The sequence below is a fragment of the Nicotiana tabacum genome, chromosome 14 (assembly GCF_000715075.1).
Source record: "Nicotiana tabacum cultivar K326 chromosome 14, ASM71507v2, whole genome shotgun sequence".
NCBI classification, from domain to species: Eukaryota; Viridiplantae; Streptophyta; class Magnoliopsida; order Solanales; family Solanaceae; genus Nicotiana; species Nicotiana tabacum.
The window spans coordinates 95,612,545-95,627,285 of record NC_134093.1 but is presented as its reverse complement, the minus strand read 5'-3'; the positions used below and the strand labels follow the sequence as shown (position 1 = coordinate 95,627,285).

The window sequence follows — 14,741 nt, the reverse complement described above, 5'->3', positions numbered from 1 at the left end:
TTCTAATTCAAATTGTTATATGTTATTTAAATAATATTGTTTCAATTAATGTTAGGCTTACCTAGTCCCTAAGACTAGGTGCCATCACGTTACCCAAACGGAGGGAAAATTGGGCCGTGACAAGTTAGTATCAGAGCTCTAGGTTCATAGGTGCTACGAGTCATAAGCAAGTTTAGTAGAGTCTTGCGGATCGGTACGGAGAAGTCTGTACTTATCTTCGAGAGGCTAGGGAACTATTAGGATAATCTCACTTTTTTCATTCCATTGTGTGAGTTCATTGATCTTGAAGTTTGAACTTTTATCATTCCATTCTCTCACAAATGGTGAGGACACGAGCTGTAGTTGTTGATAACGTTACCCCCGGAGCGGATGTCGCTAGGGGCATAGGCCGACGAGGAGCACGTGCCGCAGCCAGAGTAACTCCAAAGCAGCAGGTTCACATTGGTCAGGTTCTGGGTATACTACCGGTACTACATGTTATTCCGGTTCGGCCTGAAGTCGGGCCCGAGGCATCGAAGAAGAACAAAAGAGACTTGAAAGGTTCAAGAGGTATAGTCCACCTACTTTCAGTGGCACAACTTCAGAGGATGCCCAAGGATTTCTAGAAAGTTATCACCGTGTTCTCCGCACCATGGGTATTGTGGAAGTTAGCGGAGTTTTCTTTACTACATTTCAACTGTCAGGTGCAGCGTATCGGTGGTGGCAAATCTATGAAGAAGGTAGACCAGCCGATGCCACACCACTAACTTGGGCTCAATTTTCGGAAATGTTCTTGAAAGAGTTTGTTCCCCAGACTCTCAGAGATGCGTGGCGCACAGAGTTTGAACGGTTGCGTCAGGGCACTATGACAGTGTCAGAATATGCTATCAGGTTCAGTGAGTTAGCCCGTCATGCACCTATCTTGGTTCCTACAATCAGAGAGCGGGTCCGCAGATTCATTGAGGGGCTCGATTATGATATTAAAATATGCATGGCTTGAGAATTGCAAACTGATACTCCATTTCAACTAGTAAAGATTGCAAGAACGATTGCAGGTGCTTTATGCGAGGAAAGGAAGTCTAAGGAGGCCAAAAGGTCTCGAAGATCTGGAGGGTTCAGTGGATTTTACTCTTCAGCTAGAACCCATTATATAGGAGGCTAGAGCAGTCGGTCAGCTCAGTCCGCACATCAGATTACTCGGAGTGCTCCAGTTTACAGTGCACCACCAGAACGAGATTTCTATAATGATCATTTCAGTTATCCGGCACAAGCTCAGTATGAGCATCCATGACCTCAGAGGGGTTGTTATCAGTGTGATTGTACCACACGCATTAAGAGGAATGTCCCAGCTTTGGAAGAGACGGATTTCATCAGAATATTTAGGCTACAAGCTTTATTCCAGTTAATACTCCACGTGTACAGTCAGCTATAGGTGGAGGACAGGCGAGTAGTGGGCACCTAAGAGGTGGAGACCCGACCCGTTGATATAATTGCTATGATTTGGCTGAGGCCAATACACCAGTTGGTGACGTTACAGGTACGATCCTGATTTTTGTTAGAAAATGATATTTTTTACTTAATTTGATTCGGCTTTGAATATTGAGGTGAGTCCTCCTATTATGCTCCACTTATGGGTTAGCTTTGCAAATTTTGTGACCCACTTATATGTTTATCCCTGTTAGGAGAATTGAATATGTGAGCCTGTGTCTGCCTTGCTTTCCTTCTTTGTACACCATTGAGGGCTATAAGTCCAAAAAAAATTTTTATTACTTACTACAGTGGGTTTTGATATGTTTTGGAATAATTGATTCCAATTTTATGAATTATATTCCCTACCGGTATGAGGGTTCATTATGGGTTGTGAAAACTGTTTATGAAATTTATTGAAAGGAAAAAAGAAATGAAATTGAAATTTCAGTTAGCACAATGTGCAAAATACTTGTGATTCGGAGTTGAGGACGAGATCCTCGCATTTTTTTATATGATGTGAAATATTTAAACCGGGCTGCAAGCCGCGATGAAAATTACATAAGGACGAGGTCCTTGTGGTGAAATATTTATGAGTTAAAAATTCTCCCTTTGTGAAATTTAATTTGTACAATAATATTAATAGGGAGTCATGCCTGTTAGGCTTATTTTGATAATTCTTGTATATTTTCTGCTCATATTCTGCTATTTTTGTGCTATAAACATTGAGTTTTAGCATATGAGATGAGTGTCCGGGTGGCGTTAAATATGACTTATTAATCCGAGTAAGTAATCACGAAGTCTTCATGCCTCACATTCTGTTGTCAGTGTTGTGAAAATTCGAAATAAGGCGGTGGTTAATATGAGATTAATTGATGATGATGGAATTAATTATGAACAGCTTTTAAGACCAGAGATGTGGTGATGGACATACATATGATGTGCTTCATGTCCTAATATTATTATGATAATGCAGTGCTTGTAATGCTGAGATTGGTGTTATTGATGTATACCTTGTGCTATTTTGTTGGGTTGTGGATATGTTGTTAGGAGTTATTTGGGTGTTACTCTGGCAGGTGGATAGGCCCAATTACAGGGGAGACTCTGCCGAAATTTCTTAAAAATTTGGGAGTTAGTAAAATTTGGGGGATTGAGATTTGCAAAAGAAGAGATAAATTATGTTATGTGTTTGAGGGTGAAAGATCCTAAGCGGGGAATAATGTAACACCCCAGAGAAAGTTTTGAATTACTTCAACACTATTGAGAAAATTGATATGTGCATAGGCACGAGTTGCTATAGCCAGTTGAGACTAATATTGTGCGTTGTTGTGAGAAATCACGCATTTTGAAAATATTGGAGCATAAGAAAATGGACTTAAAGTTTTCAAGTATGGATAAAAGAAATAATCTCAAATGAGATGATGTTGTCACGCTTATCTCGAATGCGGTAGCGTGAAATCAACTGTGAGTATATGTGTAAAAGTAAAATCATCAATTTGGTAACCTTAGAATAATTCTTAGAACGTTCGAGGACGAACGTTTGTTTAAGAGGTGGAGAATGTAACGATCCGACTTGTCGTTTTAAGAAATTACGCCCCATCCAGTGACTTAAGGTCTCGAGAAGCTTCACAATATGTATTATGACCCGCGTGTGTGGTCGAGTTTGGTTTTCGGAAGATTCGGAATTTAATTTAAAGAAAAAAAAAACTTATTTAGAAGCTTAAATGGAAAGAGTCGACCGGAGAGTTGACTTTTGAACAAACAACCCGGGAATGGTATTTTGATAATGGCAATAGCTTTGTATGATGATTTCGGACTTAGGAGTATGCTCGGATTTGGATTTGGAAGTTCGTAGGACAATTCGACACATTTTGGTGAAAGTTGGAAATTATAAGATTTTGAAAAAAAGTCCGACCGAAGGGTGAATTTTTGATAATGAGGTAGGATTTCGATTCAGAAAATGGGAATAGCTCCCTTACGTCAATTATGACTTGTGTGCAAAATTTGAAGTCATTCCGGATTGATTTGATATGTTTCGGCGCAAAATATAGAAGTTGAAAAATTTGAAAATTTATGATTCGATGCGCGATTCGTAATTCCGGTGTTGTTCGATATGATTTGAGGCCTCGAGAAAGTTCATAATGTGTTATGGGACTGGTTGGTATGATTGGTTGAGGTTCTGGGGACCTCGGGTGTGTTTCGGGGTGGTTTCGGATCATTTGGAGCTGTTTTGGGATTGCTAATTCTGGTGTCTAGTTTCCTTCTTCGCGAACGCGAAGGAAGTCCCGCGTAAGCGAAGAAGAAATTTTAGGGTTGCTGGATTTGACCTTCGCGAACGCGAAGGAGTGGACGCGAATGCGAACGCGAAGGAGTGGACGCGAATGCGAACGCGAGGCAAGGTCTGGTCAAGCTTACGCGAACGCGACACAGTGGTCGCGAACGCGAAGAAGGAAGGGGAGTCGGGACCTTAAGCCATTAACCCTTCGCGAACGCGAAGCATGGACTGCGAACGCGAAGAAGGAGGGAAGTTGGCTACCGCGAACGCGATGCTGTGCATGGTCAGGACTTTGCGAACGCGACACCGGTCACACGAACGCGAAGAAGAAAAGCATGTGCAGTGAGTTTAAGTTCAGAAAATGGGACTTCATCCCATTTTCCATTTTTGACGGATTGGAGCTCGGGATGAGGCGAGTTTTGGGAGATTTTCAGAGGAAACAACGGGATAAGTGTTTTTGACTCAATATTGGTTAAATTACCCGAATCCATGGTTGTTTTTAACATTTAATTGGTGAATTAAGTTGGAAAAATTGTGAAAACCCTCTTGATTCAATTTAAGATTTGAAGGTCGAGTTGTTATCGGAATTGAATAAAATTGGTATGTTTGAAATCGTGTCGGACTGGGCGTTCATATTTTGTAACTTTTGTCGGGTTCCGAGACGTGAGCCCCACGGGCGATGTTTGGGTTAAATTTTGGATTTTTGTAGAAATTTTATATTTTCATATGGAATTTATTCCTACAATTTGTATTGATTGAATCTAATTAATTATGACTAGATTTGAGCCGATCGGAGTCGAAAAATCGAGAAAAGGGCATACTACTTGACTGATTGAGCGCAGTTTGAGGTAAGTATCTTGCCTAACCTTGTGGGGGGAACTACCCCTTAGGATTTGAATCATCTATGTTGATTGTAGTCTGTGTACGCGAGCTGACGAGTGTGTGCTCGGACTTCTTTGTGGAAAGTTGGCTTTTTAGGGTTCTTATGTCCTCATATTCACTGGGTATGATGTTGTTTTTGATACGTTTGAATTTCTATTTGCTAGTTTCACCTCTACACGCTTTGATTAGAGATAATTGCTTTAGGATTCACTCTTACTGTCTATTTGACCCTTATTCGACTTAACTAAAGATTTTACCTCTTCTATCGTCGTGCTATATTTTTCATAACTGCTTATCTTAAATTGAAATCATTATTTTTCTCATCCTATAATTATTTAGTATTAATTGGAGTTATGTTTATCTTCCACTGCTTATCCTTACTTGAATTGTTGAATATTCCTCGTAATTGCTCAACCTCAAAAGGAGTCTAGATAACCTATATCTTCGTTGACTTGCCATTTTTGTTTTTTGAACTATTTGACTCGGGTTGGATTCTTATTGTTGACTTGAATATTGTGGAATCGTTGCTACATTTTTTGTTTTATTTTTCCTTGTTAAGTTGTTCTCCTTGTGCCTAGCATTCTTTACTGTGATTATTCCTTGTGAATGAGTTCTACCGTTCTTGTGATTTAAATTCTTGAGTTGATTTGCTCGTCGTACTTTGCATTTCTGTCATTGTTGCTTTTGTACTCGTTGTGGTGATGTACGAGGTTTCTGTCATGTTATAGTTATTATCTCTGTTGTTTGCGCTGCATATTTAAATTGGGACTACGGACGTATTCTGGGAGATCCCCCAGCACTGCATATTTATTTTGGGACTACAGACGTATTTTGAGAGATTCCCCAGCACTGCATACGGACGTATTCCGGGAGATCCCACAGCACTGCATATTTATTTTGGTACTACGGACGTATTCCGGGAGATCCCCCAGCACTGCATGTTTATTTTGGGACTACAGACGTATTCCGGGAGATCCCCCCGTACTGCATAATTAATTCGGGACTACGGGACGGTATCCCGATAGATTTCTCCTGTGGTTATATCTGTGTTCGGAGCTGCTAATCTTCCATGCTTAGGTGTCACAGAGTGACTTATACTCGAAGGACATTACTTGAAAAGTTTATATTTGAAAAGTATTTATCTTGAAGGAACTATGTTTGAAGATATTTATTTGAAAGGGTTATACTTGGAAAGTATTTATCTTGAAAGAACTACGTTTAAAGGCTAATTATTTGAAGAATTTATATTTGAAAGGTTTTATCTTGAAAGAACTATATTTGAAAGATATTTAATTGAAGGAAGTATATTTTAAAAATAATTTCTTATTGGAAAGGATTATATTCTAAAGACCTCAATTTAAAAACTTACGGGTGAAAGTTTACACTTGAAGGATTTGACTAATTTATTGGGGTTGTTGGCTGAGACCTGATGTGAAAACTATTGCAGTTGCTGAGTTATTACTTGCCTTTACTGTATTGTGATTTCTGGATTTGGGTTGTGTTTTCGTTCATTCTTCTGTGTCTTATTTTGGTGTTCCGTTGTTACTTCCCGAGGTTAGTCTTGATACTTACTGGGCACCGCTGTGGTGTGCTCATGCTACTCTTCGGCACAATTTTTTTATTTTTTTGTGCAGACCGAGATATTTGTTCGTTAGCTAGCTGTGTGGATTGTCGCTGCGGAGACTCAAGGTAAACTTGTCGCTGCGTTCGCAGGTTTCGGAGTCACCTTCAAGTTTTCATTTTGCATTGTTTATTCTTATTTCTGGACAGTTGTATTTAGAAGTTTTCTAGCAAACACTCTGTAGGGCTTATGACTTGTACTACCGGGTTTTGGGAATTGTAAAGTTTAAGATATTTCTAATTCAAATTGTTAGATGTTATTTAAATAATGTTGTTTCAATTAATGTTAGGTTTACCTAGTCTCTAAGACTAGGTGCCATCACGTTATCCAAACGGAGGAGAAATTGGGTCGTGACAGTGCACCGTAGCTGCTGTGGTGGACACACCTCTCCAAAAAAGATGTCATCTGAAAAATTCACACATAGAGGTGCGAGCGCGCGCGTACACACATACACTACATTTAAAAAATAATAATAATATGCATGTAATAGACCGATATCGATTGAAAATAACACAAGGTATACATTAATTTGGGACGAGAAATACTTTAAAATCTCTACAACCCCAAAACCAGATATACGTATAAGTTGAGTTGTTAAAATAGTTCAATGTCGCCACTGCAAGCATAGGTGCAACAACTATCAAGGTGGTTTGTTGCTAGATATAAGGTCACATGCACCACTGAATGGAGTTCAAAATGGAAGAATCATATCAGACGTTGGTATGTAAAAACTTGAGGCCTGATACTGATGTAGTTGAATTTACAATAATACATCATGGATGTTACTGATGTAGGTTACAACCAGAAAGTAGCATTTTGAAATGTAACTCAAATCAGTTCAGTTACAACTTACAATAAATATATGCAAGGTGACTTTTTCCATTACAATCAGGAGTGAACAGGTCTTCCTTCAGACCTGTTCAATTGCAAGATAATTGATTTGGGAATTATTGAATGACTTGAGAATACAAAGCTCAACAGTCAACAACATAATGCAATCGAAACTAGAAATACAAGCCAACACATCAATGGCATAACTATATTTCTCAATATACTAAAACATGTTTTTATATCAAACCAATTCAGCAGTGATACAAAGAGTCATCGAAATGCCTAAATCCAGTCTAGCTTTCACACAGCAGTCCTATAGTAAAATCACAAAGTAAAGTACAAGACTATGCTGCTATGCAGTTACTGCTCTCCGTCACCTGACTCGCGTTTTGAAGCTTCCTTGATCTCATCCCCGGCATCATCCTGGAATCATATCATTTAAAACCATTGCATAGTCAGAATGGCAATGGTCAAAGCAATAACAGACAGTATTTTTTTTTAAAACATAGTATTAAGTAGCATTTAGCAATCAAGCTTAGTCTATTTCCTGCATGTACATGTACAAAGGTCATGCACTTCCCAAAATCTTTTGCTCATGTGCATAGTAGTGTTTGTGGGTGGGCATCTGGCTTGGTGGGTGTGTATTTCTGAGAGAGAGAGAGAGAGAGAGAGAGAGAGAGAGAGAGACCGTGGAATCAGACGTCCAAAGTGTAAGATTGTCTCGAAGAAGCTGCATAATCAATGTACTGTCCTTGTAAGATTCCTCACCCAGTGTATCCAGCTCGGCAATGGCATCATCAAAAGCCTGAAAAGAAACATCACTGTTTATAAATGTTTCTACGCATTGATAGGAGCATCATCTTGCTTGTATTTTTCTTTTGTTTTAGTGTTGCTTTGGCTGCTCCAAAACAACATACTACTACCAGCTACAAAGGGCAGGAGGGGAGAAAACTCCACAAAAAAGTATGGACAACCAGACCTGTATTTCAAACTCTGGAATACAAAATGCAACGAGTATCACTCATCAGCTTGAGATGTAGAGCACATGGAACAAATAGAAGGGTTAAGACATATATAAGTGAACATGATACTATAATGTCGATCACCTTCACCAGCTGAATGCTCACAAAGTGAACCACTAATTACAACTTCAAGAGTTTACCTTCACTCAACTTGTCAAACCATTTGTCCAAAAAAAATGCTTAGTCTGCTTCAGCTGTAATTATTTGTAATAAAAAAGCACAAAGAAGGTTGACAGTTAAAACAACTTACACCAAGGTTCATAAAGTTATACAACAAGCATATAAAATATTCAACCATGCCAAATTAACTGCACCATTTGTTTTATCTGCTGACTGGAATGGTAAAATCATCTTTTCCTCAACAGGTTATAGTTATCATCCTTCTCTGATCCTGTTATCTCTTCTTATGCTAGTGCCATCACATCCCTTCCCCCATTAAATCTTGGCCAAGGCTTATAACTTTAAGAGACAACTATATTGTGGAAAAGAACAATCAAGTCCCATCCCATTTAACTCTAACAACAAACCACAAATTAAAACTATACATCTCTTTAAACATTCATATGTTTGGATATCTATACAAGCTAGATTCATCCATAAAGAATTGCATTAAGCTGAACCACAAGGCATCTTCAAACAAAACTTGTAAGTCTAGGATGGCTTTAAGCTCACGGTCTTTGGACAATCCTATTCCGTTCACTCTCCCTCGGCAGGAATGCGGGGAATCACAAAATGGCATCTATGAGACTTGATATGTATCTACTCAAAAGATCATATGATATGGTATAACTGCGATGTGACAAGTACATCACTTAATACCTAACGATGTCAATTTCCTTTATCCTACAATTATGTAATAGCAAGATGATGCTCATTCGTAGTCCTCCGTTTTGTCTTAGCAATGTATATATGACTGGACTTTGGGTTGTCTTTTCCTTCGTGAACTCGCACTGGACAAGGGATTTATTCTTTGGGTTACCGAAAGCCGATTGCGAACTAAATGGTGGTTGCTCACGCATAAGCAAAAAAAATATTCAGATATTTCAATGTGATTCTTACCTCCATGCTAACTAAAGAAAAGCAATCTCGTTTTGCAACTAGCCCATGCAATTTCTTGTCTCGTCAATCGTTGTCATAATAATATTGTGTGGCCCACATATAGTGAGATTTAGAATAGATATACACTCCACAAACCCCACTTCATCTAAAAGATATACACTGCCCAAACCTCTGGAGTCTGGAGTTGCAGCGCTGTTTTCTCTTTACATCCTTTTTTTCGAATACTAAGTATTACGAATAAAACTATCTTTCATGGAGCGGAACGGAATAGGCAAGTAAATCCAACAACAACAAACATCAAAAGCTAAAGTTAGTTCTTTATTCCCACATGCAATTTAAAAGTAGAACAAATATCTCACTGTTTCATAGCCTAAGCACAATCGATCAATCAAACATAAGATGATAATCCAAGTTAAATGAATCAACAGAAGCTGAGAAAGGTACCTGCTTTGCAAGGTTACAAGCACGATCCGATGAGTTGAGAATTTCATAATAGAACACTGAAAAGTTAAGGGCAAGTCCCAGCCTGATTGGGTGAGTAGGAGCCAGCTCAGCCAAAGCAATATCCTAGATCACAAGACACAAATGATAAAACAACTCAAATCATTGTTATATGCATTAACGAGGTGAGGAAACGAAGAGCTAACTATGGATCACCTACCTGAGCAGACTTGTAGGCTAATAAAGTGTTCTCTGCGGCTTCTTTCCTTTCTGCCCCTGTCTTAAACTCAGCCAAGTACCTGTGGTAATCACCTTTCATCTTCAAGTAAAAGACTTTGGACTCGGCTGTTGAGGCAACTGGTATTAAATGGGACTCGAGGAGGTTCAAAATCCCATCACATATCTTGCTGAGTTCAGCCTCAATTTTGCCTCTGTATTCTTTAATGCTGCTAACATGGTCTTCATTTCCACGGCTCTCTTCCTTCTGCTCAATTGATGAGATTATCCTCCATGAAGCCCTTCTTGCACCAATCACATTCTTGTAAGCCACAGAAAGAAGATTCCTTTCCTCCACGGTCAGTTCTTCAACATCTACCGTCTTTGCAACCTTCTCCATAAACTCAACCATTTCTTCATACCGCTCAGCCTGCTCAGCCAGCTTGGCCATGTACACATTTTCTTCACGTGTTGACTCGGCCATGTTTGTTGTCTAGTTATCTGATGCAACAAAAAATCCAGGTAACTAAAATTGACAGATGGCAGAAAATATTGCTTCTACACATAGCTGGACTCACTTTGTGGGACTAAATAATGGCAATCCTCCTTTATTCCTTGAAATACTGGTATTGGGACGTTATGCCCATGCAAATTTTTGGGACACAAAAGAGCTATAGAGTTGTGATACTAGATTTATGGAACTTTGTTGTCCCAAACACCATGCATCTAGGAGTTACAGATGGAATTCATGCTTTTCAAGTATTTTACTAAATTAAAACACAGGGAGTATCATTTATGTATTTGTTTGCGGTCCATAAGTATTTTCATCGTGGCACTCACAGCAAACAGTGACATAAACCCTGATGGGAAACTCGTCCATCTGCTTGCTGAAACTCAAATTAGCATCAATATTCTCAAAATTTTCCGTCTCCCCAAATGAAATATGTACTAACTCAGTCCCAAATCTATTTACTATTTAGTCAAACAAGTTTTTCTTTAAACACTACTTTTTCAAACATTCTAAAGGTGTTTAACTACAAAGTTGTGATTTATAATTCTTTGTAGTTTTTTTAAAAATAAAAAATCGAATTCATACCAAGTACTATAAATGTGTTTTCCTCCACAATCCTTTTCTAGACTTACAATCCTTACCTACACCAGTTATTTACACCAAACTATCAATTAATCATAGTTAAGTGATAAATGTGTGTATTCGGATTGGCCTAAACACCAGGTGCCGCCAAATTTTAAGTGAGTACTACTTTGAAAAAAAAGACTAGCAATACAAACAAGCAAAAGTTACATACGGGCTTGAAAATGATTCCAAACTTGGAATCAATCACACAGCCAATATTTTAATGTGGTAGCCGTGGCTATACCTAAAATCTGAACAAGTCAGTAACATTTTTTAAATATAGGAACTGAAATATGGATTGAACAAGTACCTGATTGACGTATAGCTAATGGTCCTCTGATTGTGGAGCTTTTTGGTGCAATGGAGAAACAAGAAATAAATTGGGGTATTTATAGTAAGGCGAGTTGAAGAGAGGCGGACTTTTACAAATTTACATATTTCACGGGTTGACCCTGACCCGTCAAAAGAATACTCGAAAGGGCTCTGTATTCGATGTGGCTGCCGGTTGGAGTCGCGCTGGCTTTCACGGTTTTCATTTGGGAAAAGCTCCCAATTGTCAAAAACTCCGCCTTTGACCTATGACCATTTTGGATTCGTTTTTAGTTTTTGCTTCTAAGTTTAAGTTCTATACATTAATATCGTATGGAATAATATATTTTATGTTAAGAGATTAATAATTCTTTATTATAAATCTGTTATGAAATAAATTATTGTAGGGATATTTACGGTATAAATATAACTCTCACTATTCTTCTCTGTTACGTAGATAACTATATTAGTGAAAAAAAGGTGTCACACATGGAACCTTACTGAGTAGACAAAGCATGATACGTGAAACAATGGTGAAGTGACAACTAGCGTATTCCATTAATGAAATTAATGGAGCAAGGAAGATGCGGAGTAAACACCCACGAGACAGTAAAGAACAAATGACCGAGCCTAAACAGTTGTTGTAGAGGCACGAGCGGAATGAATCAAGACCAAAAAGAAGGAAGATTCGTGAACCAGCAATAAATAAGGAAAGGAAATCGGAGTCGTTACAAGGCCTTTACAGTTACGAATGTGTCAGTTATGATTATCAACCATAACGAGCAATTAATACCATTAATGCCCATAATGAATTCGTCATAAATTGGAGGAAACGTTATAATTGGATACTCCTATATAAAGATATAGAATCTCACTTGCAAGGGCAAGTTCCGAGCACTATTGAAATATACTTACATTTTCTTGCTTCAAAAAAGCCCTCTACGTAATTTGAGGGATAGATTATCATTCCATTCCTTATCTCTTTTCGCTAATTCACATTGCTATTTAAATTTCTTTTCAAGCGGATTATTGAGGAAGTAAGGTATTATTTGGTTATTAGTAACCCGATTTCTTCTAAATATAGGCTTTGACCAAATATCTTATTTTTTGGTTAAACAAATTGGTTCCGTTATCGGAATTCTAATAATCTTTTTACTTTCCAAATCCTTTTTTCTCACAACTAAATTATGTCGACTGGTAACGACAATAACCAACTGAACCTTCAAGAGGGAACACCACCACATCACTCTCTAACAGAATCCCTTCGCTAGTCCCGAGGAGGATCACCTGAGAGATCCACGTCACACGCTAATGATCAACGAGGGGATGGACAAACCGTAGAACAAGACGTTCTAAAGCAGTTGATTGCGGAACACGTGAATAATGCTCTTCAGGCCTTTGTTAGGGGGTTGCCTAACACGCTGCAAACCCCTCCACCAGCCAATACGGTGACTTTAGAAAACCCACGCTCGGGGCTCGATAATTCTGAAAGTGGAGGAGTTCCTAATGAATCCTGTGATGGGAGGTCAAGTATACCTAATAACTCAGATTTACAAAGTTTGGTACTAACTTTGCAGAAATAGTTGAAAGAGCAGAACGGTCACATAGAGCAAATACCATGCGTACCTCCCGTAATAAAAGGTGTGGATATTGATAAGTATTCACAGCAACCTTGGAAGCCGAGTGTGACTCCTCTACTAATTCCTAAAAAGTTCAAAATGCCTGATATTCCAAAATATGATGGGACAACCGGCCCACGAGATCATGTAATTGCGTTTACAATTGGCGTAAAGGGCAATAATTTAACCAAGCAGGAAATCGAATCAGTTTTGGTCAAAAAATTTGAGAAACATTCACGAAAAGGGCATTAACATGGTATTGTCTTTTACCTAAAAACTCTATTAATTCTTTTGCTGAGCTTGCAGATTCATTCATAAAAGTACATTCGGGAGCTCAAAAGGTTTGAAAAAAGGATGGAAGACATCTTTAAGGTAAAACAAGGAGATAAAGAGTTACTCAGGGAAATTGTGGATAGATTTTAACGTGAAAGGTCCATGCTACCACAAGTACCTGATAATTGGGCAGCTATGGCATTCGCAAGCAATTTAAATGAAAAAAGTTCAGAAGCCACGAGAAGACTTAAGGAAAGTTTGCGAGAATTTCCTGCTACAACATGGAATGATGTGTACAACAGGTACAACACAAAGCTGCGGATAAAAGAAGACATAGTTACACAGTCAAGGGTCGATGAAAGAATAAGTTCGAGATGTTCAGAATCTGAAAAAAGGTCCAGGAAAAATAGGTATGAACCTTACATGGGACCTGCGGGACGGGATTCATGGTCTAAACAGGAAAACATACGGTCTGACCCTAGACCAAGGCACAAAGATGTGGGTTCATCATCCAGGTTCAGAAAAGGACGAGATGCACGAGGCAATGATTCTGACACAGACGCTAGGATTGGAGATTACAGTTTCAATGTCAACACTTTCGAGTTGGTAGTTATTTTAAGAAGTATGGGAGATAAGGTACGGTGGCATAAAGAAATGAGATCAAACCCGAGCAAAAGAAATCCAGATTTCTGGTGTGAGTTTCACAACGATCATGGCCATAAAACAGCAGATTGTAGATTATTACAAGGTGAAGTTGAGCATTTATTAAAGCAGGGTTATTTAACTGACTTGTTCAGTGAGAAAGGCAAGCAATCCTATATGAAGAATAGACAAGAGCCTCTAAAACCTCCGTCTCCAAAGAGAACAGTCAATGTGATAAGCGGGGGAGAAGAGGTCAATGGTGTGACATATACAGGTGCAAAAAGACGTCGAAAGTCACGATTACTCATGGAAAACGAGTTTGCAATATTTTGGATGAAGACAGTATAACGTTTGATGATGCAGATGCGGATGGCTTGTTAATTCCTCACAATGATGCGCTGGTAATATCTTTACTTATATATGATACTAATGTAAAACGAGTTTTTATTTATCCAGGTAGCTCCATAAATATTATTCTTCTAAGGGTGGTAAATGAAATGCAAGCTAACGACAAGGTGGTACCAAAAGCACGATCTTTGTCTGGATTTGATAATTCAAGTGTTATCACGAAAGGGGAAATAGTGCTTACTACATTTGAAGAAGGAGTTATCAAGGATACGAAATTCCAGGTGATAGACACTAACATGGCTTATAATATGATTCTTGGAAGGCCATGGATTCATGATATGGACGATGTACCGTCTACATTACATCAAGTTATTAAGTTTCCTTTGCAATGGGGGATTCGACAAATCCGCGGAGATCAGCAAGCTTCTAAAAGTATCAATTCAGTGGCGGATTCAAGCACAGCAAATGATGTTACAAATGAGAAATAGCAACTACAGAATTCAGTGGAGGATATAATAATATAACCTCAGCTGAAAGCGTTTCAGGACAGATGGATGTAGATTCAAGACCCGATGTTATTCAAGAACCAGAAGAGAATGAAAACATCAAAACAACAATTGAA

General features: G+C 38.6%; 1 protein-coding gene across 2 annotated transcripts; it reads right to left on the bottom strand.

Moving 5' to 3' along the window:
* Positions 1 to 7,235: 7,235 nt before the first annotated feature.
* On the bottom strand, positions 7,236 to 11,465 carry LOC107793853 (14-3-3 protein 4-like). 2 transcript variants are annotated; one of them, XM_075229121.1, is made up of 6 exons: positions 11,239 to 11,465; positions 9,798 to 10,294; positions 9,581 to 9,703; positions 8,218 to 8,271; positions 8,035 to 8,048; positions 7,744 to 7,860 (listed from the first exon to the last, which is right to left on the bottom strand). In XM_075229121.1, the coding sequence occupies exons 2-4, from the start codon at positions 10,275 to 10,277 to the stop codon at positions 8,224 to 8,226; spliced, it is 651 nt and encodes a 216-aa protein (XP_075085222.1). In that variant the 5' UTR covers positions 10,278 to 10,294; positions 11,239 to 11,465; the 3' UTR covers positions 7,744 to 7,860; positions 8,035 to 8,048; positions 8,218 to 8,223. The 2 variants fall into 2 exon arrangements, with proteins under 2 accessions (NP_001312496.1, XP_075085222.1); NM_001325567.1 differs by lacking the exons at positions 8,035 to 8,048; positions 8,218 to 8,271 and adding an exon at positions 7,236 to 7,478 and having other exon boundaries at positions 11,239 to 11,270.
* Positions 11,466 to 14,741: the final 3,276 nt, after the last annotated feature.